Source organism: Nothobranchius furzeri, chromosome 3 (assembly GCF_043380555.1).
Source record: "Nothobranchius furzeri strain GRZ-AD chromosome 3, NfurGRZ-RIMD1, whole genome shotgun sequence".
Taxonomy (NCBI): Eukaryota; Metazoa; Chordata; class Actinopteri; order Cyprinodontiformes; family Nothobranchiidae; genus Nothobranchius; species Nothobranchius furzeri.
The window spans coordinates 75,324,384-75,338,087 of NC_091743.1; the positions used below are offsets into that span (position 1 = coordinate 75,324,384).

Consider the following 13,704-nt stretch of genomic DNA (forward strand, 5'->3'; position numbering starts at 1 on the left):
AGGGTGGGTGTAGCCTGACTGCGTTTCTCCTCTCTAGCTGTTAGAACAGGCTTTGGTGATCGAGGAGCAGCTGCGGCGGGCGGCGTACCTCAACATGACCCAGGACCCCAGTCACCCGGCGATGGCGCTTAACACTCGCTTTGCTGAGGTGGAGTGTTTGGCAGAGTCCCACCAACACCTGTCCAAAGAGTCTCTAGCAGGGAACAAGCCAGCCAATGCCGTGCTTCATAAAGGTCTGGAGTCCAGCTCCAAAACCACACCCTACGCTCATGTCTCTTAGAAAACTTTAGATGCACCAAAAACTACAGGGAGCCTAAGTCTCCTCCCTTTCCGCTCGGCTCACCGGTCCACGGAAGAATGAAAAAATTAACGCAAGTCAACGGGGCTAAAAATGCAATTTTCTAACCCGCTTTGCCTTACGCCCTGGATCACACACATGTTGTACTGCAAGTTAAATGAAAAGTAATGATGAGTGTTTTGACCGGGCTGCGCAGTGGCGCAGTGGTTAGAGCTGTTGACTTGCAGCGAGAACGTCCTGGGTTTGCTTCCCAGCCTGGGATCGTTCTGCATGGAGTTTGCATGTTCTCCCTGTGTATGCGTGGGTTCTCTTCAGGTACTCCGGCTTCCTCCCACCGTCCAGAAACATGACTGTCAGGTTGATTGGTCTGTCTAAATTGTCCTCTGGTGTGTGTGTGTGTGATTGTTTGTCCTGTGTGTCTCTGTGTTGCCCTGCGATGGCCTGGCTCTCTGTCCAGTGTGTACCCCGCGTACTTGCCCATTGACTGCTGGAGATGGGCACCAGCCCCCCCCCCCCCCCCCCCCCCCCCGCGACCCCACATGGGCAAGCGGGTTTAGAAAACGGATGGATGGATGGGTGTTTCGACCACGCCAGTCACGTATTTTGAGATTTATTCGCTTGTAAAAGGTCGTAATTAGCACGACTACAAGCTAGAAATCAGCACATCGCGTATGGATTGTCACCACATAAGCTCCTCCCCCCTAGCGTGGCTGCTACTTACCACATGACCAGATTTATGGTGGTTCTTTCCTCCTGTGGACAGTTTGCTGAACTTACAGCCCTTTTCCCTCAGTTTTCTTCGTGTCTGGTTCGATGACGTCACTTTGGTGACGCGCGTTTGTAGTATTTTCACTCAAAACCTAAAATAACATTTACCCCTGTTTAAATATAAGCGAGTTCTTGGTATCAAAATCCTTCTTTAAAATTCACGGACATCATGTGTGAAATCCATGGCACAAAACAAGCGGAATTAGAAAATTGCGTTTTTAGCCCCGCTGACTTGCATTCATTCTTTCGTTCTTCCGGGGACCCGTGGTCCGGAAGTAGATGGGTGGGACTTAGGCTCCCTATGGTCTGGTGATCGGAATCACCAGAATTCCCTATAAACGTTTTGTCAGCCAATGTGGGCGTCAGAAATCTGATTTCTTTTATTTAGCCAGTCTGAACTCATAACTGCTAAACAACAGATCTTCCGTGCAAAGGTTTTTATTTTCCTAATAGTAAGCTAATCAGAAAGAAAAAAATCTGAATTGTGTTACGGTAAATTTTAGTCTTTGAGATTAACTTTAAAAATTTTAAACTTTGAGCTTAATTTTTCTAACATTGGGATGCACTGATTTATCGATCAGCGGATATATTGGGTTGATATTAAAGAGCAGGTTCACTGAGAAACCATTTTTCACTTATTATTTTTGAAAATGATTGGTCACTCTGAGTGTTTCATGCAGACTGAACATGAGAATAGTCTCCTACACCTATCTCCTGCATTAGCTTCTGATAGAAAACAGACGGTGAAACTCTAGGATTAGAAAGTCCTGACAGATCTACGTCACACTGTCACTTAACATTCATGGACTCTCCCACCTTGACTCATGACGAGGAAGGCTGTTGTTGGTTTAGCGTCCAGGAAACAGCAGAGAATGTCTCGGCTAATAGAAGCTAACCGTTAGCATTAGCAACTCCACCACACAGCAGAACTCCTCCAGGCTTGTGTTATTTGTGGAGATAAAACATCAACGTTGCAGAGCAAACAGAGTCAGTGGTAGAGTTGTGTTGCTGTTAGCCAATCAGAGGTGAGATGTTCGAATATCAGGAAATATGACTCCACATCGTCCTCTGGCTGACTTCTACGTCCTTAAACAGGCGCACGTGAGCTTTTTCCCCAGAGAACAACTTTAACTATGGTTTTATAAATCACATCGGCCGATTTACCTCTTCAGTGGCTCTGATTTAAAGTCAGTTCCTGAAAAACATTTGCTTAATAAACATTCCTAAAAGATAACTGACATGTTTTTTTTTGTTATCAGTTTTAATATTTAACCCTCTGGAGGCAGGCGTTGCAGATTAGCAACGTTAAAACCTACCTACCTGGTTACTCTACATACGTATTTCATGAGCATTTTTTAACTCAGAAGTTCCCCTGAAGGACTTGGATGTTTGTCCTTTTATCAAAACTTATTTTGAGCCCGAGAGGGTTAAAATACTCGGTCAGTTTATTGGTTTGTTAAACTTTAGTTAAATGTTTGATTTTAATCAATTTTAAGTGGTGCTCAAAATTAAGATTCCAGGGCGAGATTAAATCGGTGTTTAAACACTAATTCTGGTTCAGAAAAGTCGGTCAGTCTGTAATCTGAACCAGCCTAAACTGGTATCAGCAGATCTCAGCTTTACAAAAACCAGCTCTCAGAACCAGAACTGGTGCATCTCTAATTAAATATAAAATAGCCCTGTAAAATCTGTTTATTTAAAAAAATACATATTCTAGTCTTGTGTCATGTGTCATACAATAGATATTTTCATTTAATTTAGAGGTTCATCCTTTCATCCACTCAGACAGAAAAAGGGGCTGGAAAAGGAAGGGCACACAGATGTTTCCACTTTTCTTAAAGCCGCCTGGGTACAGATCCGGTTCCACGCGGGGCTTTTATTTTAGGTTTTTATCATATAAGCAGTTTTGCTGTAGGAGGGAGGAGAACAGGGACTTTCTAAAATACATTTATATGATTGTTTCTGTGACTCTTATATATTTCTCTCAGCCAAAATACATCTTTGTGGAGTTTATTCCTGCATCACAGCTGATAAACTTAAGAGCAAGTTTTAGTTAAACACTTTTCCTGCATTCAGCTTCCCTTTGAACATTAGATGTCTTTGTAAGTAAAACCACAGCTCCTCCTCTGATTGGCTCCTTCCTGTGCCTCCTTAGTACTGAACCAGCTGGAGGAACTCCTGAGTGACATGAAAGCAGATGTGACCCGACTGCCCAACATGTTGTCCAGAATCCCGCCGGTGTCGGCCCGCCTGCAGATGTCTGAGAGGAGCATCCTGAGCCGCCTCACCAGCCGAGGTGGCGAGCCTCCGCCGCAGCAGGTCAGACCACATACGTTTATACGCTGCTCTGCAGCACAGCACGCTCTCTCTGTTGTGACGCTCGCAAAGATGTCTGCTCAAATATAGACAACAACAGAGTCAAAGGTGCTGCCAAAGACATACGTTCTGTTAGTTTGAGGAAGCAGAGGTCGTTTTATGTCATTTTCTGAAGAAACTGCTCTTTTTTTTATCAAAATACTCCTTTAAGTTGTTTACTTCCACCAACGTTTTGTTCCCGATGAAAATTGAGCCGTCTCATTATGTTCCTCACTGCTCATGACAGACGGAAGCATCAGTTTCACTGTCTTTAATAGAAAAGGTCAACTAGTCTGAATGTTCCCAGCCTGATTATGGGAGCTTCTCAGGAGATTGTAAAAGATTTGACAATTTTTTTTGTTTTGTTTAGGTTTTTCCTGGCTGTAGAAAGAAAACCTGTCTGGAAAAACCTCTAATGATAATGAGAAGCGGGCTGTGCAGTGGTGCAGTGGTTAGAGCTGTTGCCTTGCAGCAAGAAGGTCCTGGGTTCACTTCCCAGCCTGGGATCTTTCTGCACGGAGTTTGCAAATTGTCCTTAGGTGTGAGTGTGTGTGTGTGTGTGCGTGTGTGTGTGTGTGTATGATTGTTTGTCCTGTATGCCTCTGTGTTGCCCTGCGATGGACTGGCTCTCTGTCCAGGGTGTACCCCGCCTGATTGCCCGTTGACCGCTGGAGATAGGCACCATCGGATAATGAGAAGCAGCTATTTAAGCTGCTTCAACGTGGAGGATCGAGTTGTTGTCACTTTCTAATAAAACATTCATGCTGAAGGTTCAACAGTCTGTCTGTGTCGTGTGCTTCTCAGCCGTTCAGCCAAGGCGGCTTCAGCTGCTCTCAGATGTACAGCAGCGGCTTCGGAGGGGGATTCAGAGGACCAGGAGGACAGCCAATGGTCAACTACAGTCAGATGCCCTTAGGACCTTACGTCAGCGGTAACAAACAACACATGAAATAAATCACATGTGACATGAGGCAGGAGGGAAATGGAGGTGGCTCAGACTGCTTCCAGTTTCAGCAAACAAAGAACTTTTTTATATACAGAGAAACAGATGATTTTAGCTAGTGTGTAGTTTTACCTTTAATCTCTATAAATATCTATTGAAATGTTGTTGAAAATGAATAAATGATGTCCAGCCTTCGGCTTTGTGAAATATAACCATAACAATCGGGTCTAAAGTACATAGGATGTATGTGGGTCTAGCATCTTTGGGGGACGCCATATTAGATGCCATGTTCCCTTCTAGCCGTCTCAGGGTCCTGCGCCTGTCGATGACGTCACACTAGATGATTGGCTGGATGTACAACTTTAATGCTTTCGAACGTGGTACAATTGCAATCAGCAAAACTGCTACACTCTTTCACCTACATCAAGGAACAGAATCGAAAAGAGATGCGATAGATTTTCGCCCCATGGGTTTGCCGTAGTATGATGACATCATCGGCAGGCGCAGGACCCTGAGCTGATCCAGAAACTACAATCGACATTGCATTCTCTTTATGGAATTAACTGAAGGACCATCAACATCTGAGGAGTCATGCCAAGGTTGCATGCCTTCTGCTCCACAGGTAACAACGTTTACCGTAACGCTCTTTAAACAAGCGACAGTCACGGCGATGTGGTGTAAAACTACCCTGAAATGAATGTACCAACCCCTAATGCCAGGAAATTACACAGTGTCACTTTAAAGCAACACTTGCGGGGGCTGCATGGTGGCACAGTTGTTAGCACTGTTGCCTCACAGCAAGAAGGTTGCAGGTTCAAAACTCAGCTGCTGCCTTTCTGTGTGGAGTTACATGTTGTCCCCATGCATGCGTGGGTTTCCGCCGGGTTCTCCGGTTTCCTCCACAGATCAAAGCATGCACTATAGATTAAAAATTGTACGTCACTTTGGATCAAAAGCATCTGCCAAATAAATAAACATAAACACTTATTAAGTTTCTCGCTTCTCTGCCCTACTGGTTGAAAGTGGAATTACAACTGCTGTATACAACCCTGCCACAGCCTGCTGTAGCTAGCGCTAGCACCAGCTGACTGAAACCATATAAGCCACGGAGTAAAAAGATCCAGACTTCTTTTGTACGTTCTTGCTGTGTTTGTCTTTAAATTCTATTTTTGGTTCTTTTTTAAAACACAGATAAGGTTTTCTTTACCTTGCTGACGTTTCATTTGCGGCTGCAAACATCCTCAGAGCTGATGCTGATGATGACGTCACTTGGTACTCTGTTTATCCGCGGGCAGCAGAGGACGTTGTCGCCCTCTGTTGCCCGCTCTCCCCTCTCCGATGATGCAGTCCCATGCACGATCCAAAGTGTAAACGCCATCGTCTCTGTTCATGGTCCCACATCCACATCTCCTTATCTCTATAGCTTCCTTTGTCCATCTTTTGTATTTCTGTTGTTCGGTGTAAGAAGTCAGCCGTAACAGATCGCTGCACAAGAGAAAACCATATAATGGACTGGGACAACACAAGGATCATGAACACAGAACAACAGAAATACAAAAGATGGATACAGGAAGTGATTTTGTAGCCTCCTCTAGCTCCCTCAAACTAACGTAGGCCGCGCTGATGTTCACTCTGGTTTCTGCTCTTTGCTTCACCTCCAAAGACTGTTAGTTTTACTTCTAGGCTCCGCCATGATGCCAACAGAAAATAGCTAAAAAAATGTCCTTTTCTTCTTGTGCTTTAAGAAGAAGAAGAAGCTAACTGTTATCTTTTGTATTAGCTACCGGCACAGTAAACAGCTATTGCTGTAAAGCAGGTAGAGACCTCCCACTATTCATCAGTAGCTCAGGAGATGGAGCAGGTTGTCCAGTAATTGGACGGTTGTAGGATCGATCCCGGCTACTGGCAGAGAATGCTGTAGTTGTGTCCTTGGGCAAGACACTTCACCCGCCTTGCCTGCTGCTGCTGGTGGTCGGAGGGACCGGCAGGACCAGTGCTCGGCAGCCTCACCTCCGTCAGTGTGCCCCAGGGCAGCTGAGGCTACAATGTAGCTCATCACCACCAGCGTGTGAATGTGTGTGTGTGTGTGTGTGAATGACTCATTGTGTTGTAAAGCACCTTGGGGGGTTCTAGGACTCTACAAATACAGGCCATTTGCCTTTAGTGGTCCAACTTGAACCAAAAAACTGTTAAGTGCAGTTTCTGGTTAGTAGAGGGCGACAGAGTGCTGTCCAATGTGAGGTTGCTCAGGTGTCTGGCTCAAGAACCACTGAAAGCAGTTTGAAAGCAATATCTTATAGTGTTAAAGCTCTTCAGTGTTGCTTTAAAATGAGTTAAAAGGATTATTTTCTCAATTAACAACAGCTAAACTTTGATTTTCATCATTTATGCTTACGTTTCGTGCCCTTTAGAGCACATATTGCTATCATGTGGTTTGGTAAAATGTGAGTAGAAATCAGTGGTTAGATGCCAGATAAGGTAAGAGAAGCATTAACACAGCACCATACGCCACCAAGAGAAACACCAAAGTCTGCAGTGACTTTATCACTTAACTGTATGTTAGAAACAGTTTTACTGTTCACAGGCTTCAGCTTTGTTCTGTTACCCAAGTAAGCTTCATGGTTTAAAGAAAGTAAGAAAACAGAATTAGCGAATTAAACAGTCTGAGGTCTCTAAATCGGAGTTGTTTTCATTTCATTTCAGTGTCCTCGAACGGCCCCCCAATCCCTACAAGCCATTTGGACAAGAAATCACTGGACTCTTTGAGAGATGTGGCAACGCCTGAACTCAAGTCAGGAAAACCTAGCGATGTCATCTGCATCGAGGACTAGAGCAGTGCTGTATCAATGACCTGAGGTCAGAAACTCCCAGGGATGGAATCTGTATGGATGACTGCTGTCCTTGTCTCACGCAACATCCTCCTTTTTGTCTCCTGCTCCTCCTCTTCACACAGTCTACAAACCCACCTCTCTACGGTGTGACATCAACTTTTTGAGTTGTGTATCTATCCTAAAAGTTGCACTTTTTGAACATCCTATCGTAGGATTTGAGTAGGGATTTGTTTTGTTTGTAACAGACAGCTGCAGACTACATACAGGAGGGAAACTTGTGCAGATTTTTTTGGAAGAGGACTTTCCGAGGCCTGCACTACAAACCAAAACTCAAAGGGAAGTTTTGGATTCTCTTCATTGGATCGAACTTTAATCTTGTAAAAAATATATATTTGTTTTCTTTTTCCTGCAAGCTGCAGCTTTCTGAGTGTCTGTGCACCCTTTTGCTTTGACCTGTTCGCCAGCGTCCCCTTTACACTGTGACTGTGCTGCTTTGGAACGTTACAGAAGACGAATTCAGTCATAATGTTTTGATTGTTTTGAAAGGCAGTTTGCTCAGAAATACTTTCCACAAACACGTGATTCATCCATCAGTTAGAATATAACACTGATTTTAAAGCATCAGAAGCTATTAGTGCAATTATTATCATCTGCAGGGCGCAGGTTGTCTCAAGACTGCCACCTGCTGGCTACTTGGACAAATTTAAGCTGCAGCTTCACACCGACTGCAGCACTTCTGAAGGCTGGCCTCTTGTGCAGTAAATATTCAAAGCCTGCTGTTTGTTTTCCATCACTGAGGTCTCATAACAGTGAAACTATGAACACATTCATGGACACATTCAGGGATGACGTAAGATTGCAGGCTTGGCATTGTGGATGAAAAATCAAACAGGGCAGAGAACCTTTTGGATGGAAAAAGCAACGCAGTGTTTTTTTTTTTTGTTGTTGTTGTAGAAAACAATATTTGTGATTCTTACCATTTGAATGTTAGTACGATTTTAGCCGTAGAGCTTTGGGCCATAACCAGGAATGTCTCTGGTCCTCCGGCAGGGCTTCAAGACTCCTGAATAATGTTTTATTCAGGAATGTTCCCACTTCCTGTTTAATTATTAGGAAGAAATAATGTACTTTATGATACCATTCAGTTTATTGGACCAAGTGTTCATTTTCTATCCCTTCCTGAATGCATTTCACTCAGATGCTGATTTTTGATGTTCCACCATGATGCAGTTCATGTTCTCTACTGTGGACTGGTGGTGCGACAGTCTTAACCTACCTTTGAAGGAATTTTTGTCAATCTTTAAAGAAACAGTTTTGCACAGAAACACTCTGAGTCGATGCGTTTACCTCTAATATCTTCAGTTTTTGTTATATGATTATTCACATTTGTCTTTGTTGATTTCACTTGAGTTCATTGTAAATGTTCTTTCTGTGCTTAAGCAACTTTAAATGTAAATTTTAGTCCCATTGGAGAATAAGTATGGCTTTAGGGCAACATGTAATTAGCAGAATGCGATCTGTAAATGATGCAAATTCCATTTCCGATTTAAAATCGTCTAAAAACAACGTAAAATAATTGAAACTGTACAAATTTAGGCTCCTTCGATTAATCACTCAAACTCTCGGTTTCTCTAGTTTTACACGTGGGATGTTTTTTTCTCGTGATCCCGTTTAAATAAGCAAAGCCTTTCCTGAAAAATTACTGTATTTATATGTCAGCACATAATCCTCCAAAACATGAGTCATTCTGTTTAATAGTGCCTTTTTTAGTTGTGCAAGTGGATACGCAATCATTATTTTACAAATGCTGGCATTTGGACCAGATGCTGACAACCAGCATGTTTAATTTGAAATATTCTTAGTAATTTACAGAAAACAGAGTTTGGGGGAAATGCCACTGTTGTATATTTACTTTTACACGAATGTTTCATTACAACATGTTGCTGATCCCATGTAGGGATTTCCATCTGTTTGTTTTTTGTGCTCAGTCACATGAGAGCTTAAAAAAAACTCCCAGCCATGTATTGTTCGTGTTTGATCTTCTTCTTCTTTGGGGTTTTTCTGTACTTCCTGATTCTTTCTGTGACATTGCACCATAGAATATCAAATTCCCAACAATTTACAGTGTAAGATCTAAAACTGCGGTTTTGAGTAGTAAACGTTGTGCAGTTTAACACATTCAGTCATAATGCAGGCCTGACACAGAAGCCAACACTAGGATGCTGAATTTGTCGTGTCACTGACATGTTGTCAATAAAGGTTTAAAGTTACACAGAGCAGTTGCCTGCTGCAGCAGCCTGCTGTTGCTAGCGCTAACAACAAGCCAACACTAACATGGGCCAGCTAATACTAAAATAAAACACAAAGTAAAAAGATCCACATTGTTAGACAAAAAATAGTATTACTTACAAGTCCACTAGCAACAAAGCTAGGTCACCATCAGTCAATTACTTAGTATCCTCCTTTAGCTCCCTCAAGCTTGTGTAGGCCGTGCTGATGAAGACGTTACTCTTACTTTTACTTCCAGGCTCCAAGATGATGTCAGCAAAAAGGCTAACTTCTTTTTCTTCTTGTGCTTTTAATTGACGATCGACAAACTAAAAATGTTAACTGCTAGCATTACAGCTAACAGCTGTAAATGAGGTAAAGAGCTCCCCCTATAGAGTACCTACCTGCTCCACAAAACTGTTAAGTGCCATATCTGGCCAGTAGAGGGCTGCAGAGTGGTGTCAAATGTGAAACTGGTCAAGTTTCGAACTCAACAACCACAAATCAATGTTATAGGGAAACTTTGAAACTTTTTCTTATTTTGAAATACATTTCTTGAGTCAGTATGTGCTAAAATGAGCCTTTACAGTGTTAATGAAAGGCCACCCAGCCCCTTTCACCCCCTGTGGCCAGAATATTCCACGTCAGAGTTGCCGGTCTGGTTCTTTTTTTAAATCAGCCAATGTGCTTATTTGAATCACTACATTTTTTATTACAATAGTTATCAACCTTTAGAAATATTTTTTCTGTATTTTTTTTACCACTTACATAATATTTTACATGCTTTGAGAGGAAACTTTATTGAAATCACGACTATTTGGATACCACCATCAGATAAACCTCAAACGCACGACGACATTTCTCTTTGTTATTGTTTATCAGTGCTGTGATTTTGTTTATGCCGTTTAATACTTGACCATGACATGTAATGGGTTGCTTGAATGATAGAACCTCAGAATTATGTAAATACTTGAACATTTTTGTTTTTCAGAGATAAACTTGTGCCATAAGGATGTTTTTTTGTATTAAGATAAAAAAAAGATGAATGTCCACTGAAGTGTGCTGCCATTAACCTGCTCTGCGCACAGTAAGTGCTCATCAATCAAAACCCCATTGTTTCCCTCTGGGGTGATGACAACAAAAACACAGAACTTCAGTGAAATGCAATCAAACTGAAGTCGGTATGAATGTAATGTCTGTTTAAGCGACTTCAGTCTAATATAAATATGTTAACAATTTATGTATTTGCTTATTACCATGGCTTCTAAAGCTACCAAAAGACCCTGAGAAAAGGCACCTTTGCAGTGAATGCACAGCATGTGAAGCGTTTGACGGTTCACTTTCAGAAGGTGGCTGTGTAGAAAGCATTTACAGACAATGAGCAGTGGTACGGTTCTCATAATTGTGCTGTATAGCAGCTGAATGAAAAAAGTGAATTGCCATCTTTTTATTTGTATTCTGTGTATTTGTTCAGTGTGTTTTAATAAATCTGGACTACTGTAGCAGTGGGTGATCACTTTGTACCTTTCAGTCAAGCACGCAGACATGAAGGAAGCATGCACAAGAGCTGAGTTCAGCAGAACTTCCAATTTAATTAAAGCAACTGACTTTCCTCTGATGCAGCTTCATGCATTACCTTGTTCTCCGTGTCCCCCAGCTCTGCTTGTCACTGGAGACACGAGCCTGCAGAATACTGCCTGTGGTTAAACAGATATATATATATATATATATATATATATATATATATATATATATATATATATATATATATATATATATATATATATATACACGTCCTTCTCAACAAATTTGCATATTGTGATAAAGTTTATTGTTGTCTGTGATGTACTGATAAACATTAGAGTTTCACATATATTAGATTCATTACACACAACTGAAGTAGTTCAAGCCTTTTCTTGTTTCTAACATTGATGATTTTGGCATACAGCTCATGCAAACCCAAAATTCCTATCTCAAAAAATTAGCATGTCATGAAAAGGTTTTCTAAACGAGCTATTAACCTAATCATCTTAATCGACTAATTAACTCTAAATACCTGCAAAATATTCCTGAGGCTTTTTAAAACTCCCGGCCTGGTTCATTACTTAAAGCCGCAATCATGGGTAAGACTGCCGACCTGACTGCTGTCCAGAAGGCCATCATTGACACCCTCAGCCAAGAGGGTAAGACACAGAAAGACATTTCTGAATGAATAGGCTGTTCCCAGAGTGCTGTATCAGGGCACCTCAGTGGGAAGTCTGGGAAGGAAAAAGTGTGGCAGAAAACGCTGCACAACGAGAAGAGGTGACCCGACCCTGAAGAAGATTGTGGAGAAGGACCGATTCCAGACCTTGGGGGACCTGCGGAAGCAGTAAACTGAGTCTGAAGTAGAAACATCCAGAGCCACCGTGTATAGGCATGTACAGGAAATGGGCTACAGGTGCCGCATGCCCCAGGTCAAGCCACTTTTGAACCAGAAACAGAGGCAGAAGCGCCTGACCTGGGCTACAGAGAAGCAGCACTAGACTGTTGCTCAGTGGTCCAAAGTACTTTTTTTGGATGAAAGCAAATTTTGCACGTCATTCGGAAATCAAGGTGCCAGAGTCTGGAGGAAGCCTGGGCAGAGGGAAATGCCAAAATGCCTGAAGTCCCGTGTCCAGTATCCACAGTCAGTGATGGTCTGGGGTGCCATGTCAGCTGCTGGTGTTGGTCCACTGTGTTTTATCAAGGGCAGAGTCAATGCGGCTAGCTATCAGGAGATTTTGGAGCACTGCATGCTTCCATCTGCTGAAAAGCTTTATGGAGATGAAGATTTCATTTTTCAGCACAACCTGGCACCTGCTCACAGTGCCAAAACCACTGGTAAATGGTTTACTCACCATGGTATTACTGTTCTCAATTGGCCTGCCAACTCTCCTGACCTGATCCCCATAGAGAATCTGTGGGATATTGTGAAGAGAAAGTTGAGAGACGCCAGACCCAACACTCTGGATGAGCTCAAGGCCGCTATCGAAGCATCCTGGGCCTCCATAACACCTCAGCAGTGCCACAGGCTGATTGCCTCCATGCCACGCTGCATTGAAGCAGTCATTTCTGCAAAAGGATTCCCGACCAAGTATTGAGTGCATAACTGAACATAATTATTTGAAGGTTAGCTTTTTTTGTATTAAAAACACTTTTCTTTTATTGGTCGGATGAAATATGCTAATTTGTTGAGATAGGAATTTTGGGTTTTCATGAGCTGTATGCCAAAGTCATCAATATTAGAAACAAGAAAAAGCTTGAACTACTTCAGTTGTGTGTAATGAATCTAATATATATGAAACTCTAATGTTTATCAGTACATCACAGAAAATAATGAACTTTATCACAATATGCAAATTTTTTGAGAAGGACCTATACACACACACACACACACACACACACACACACGCACACACACACATATATATATATATATATATATATATATATATATATATATATATATATATAAAACTGTACTGTAGAGAACTGATGTTAAAAATTGTTTTGTTGCATTTTTACACAAATTAGCTGATTATTATTATTATTATTATTATTATTATTATTATTATTATTATTATATTTCAGGCTTCAAAAATTGAACTTCATGTGTTTAATTATTTATAGATTTATTTATTGATTTAATCCATCAATATTTGTGTAATTAAATTTATTATATATTAATTTTAAAATAATTAGTAATTCTATTTTTTTACAACTGTAGTTTATTATATTACATAAAAAATCGTTTATTTATTTATTTAATTATTTTCAAATTTATTTATTATGACTTAATTTATTTATTATTAAGAGTTAAACTGAATTATTCAGGGCCTTTTAAAACAATATTTTAAGTACTACAAAAACAACAAAAACAAGTTCTACTACTCCTGCTAATAATAATTTTAGTAATATACAGTTTTATTTAAAGGGACCTTCGGTGCACTCAGAGACAGCAAATAATGAATGTAAAGTTTAAAAATGCAGCACAAAACCAGCTTAAAAACAAATACACCAACAGAGTTATTTAATAAAAAAAACAAAGGTGCAAATCTAATAAAAGAGAGTAGGTGTGGTATAAATTAATATAACTAAGCCAGAGCAAAACAATAACCTTTGTTGTTCAAACAAAAAAAATGTTTTATTAATTCAAGTCAAATAAAAGTTGTTAGAAAACTTGTTTTTGAAGTACTTCATATCCCCCACAAACACTCCAC

General features: G+C 41.0%; 1 protein-coding gene across 3 annotated transcripts in view; it reads left to right on the forward strand.

Moving 5' to 3' along the window:
- chd5 (chromodomain helicase DNA binding protein 5) overlaps nt 1–10,965 on the forward strand; it is a 54,151-nt gene extending 43,186 nt beyond the window's left edge. For all 3 annotated transcript variants that reach the window (XM_015958411.3, XM_015958413.3, XM_015958414.3), the window contains exons 37-40: nt 38–233; nt 3,222–3,385; nt 4,226–4,352; nt 7,068–10,965. In XM_015958411.3, coding sequence (XP_015813897.3) covers nt 38–233; nt 3,222–3,385; nt 4,226–4,352; nt 7,068–7,195 — 615 coding nt within the window. In that variant the 3' untranslated portion in view covers nt 7,196–10,965. The remainder of the gene's footprint in view (nt 1–37; nt 234–3,221; nt 3,386–4,225; nt 4,353–7,067) is intronic.
- The last annotated feature ends 2,739 nt before the right edge of the window (nt 10,966–13,704 follow it).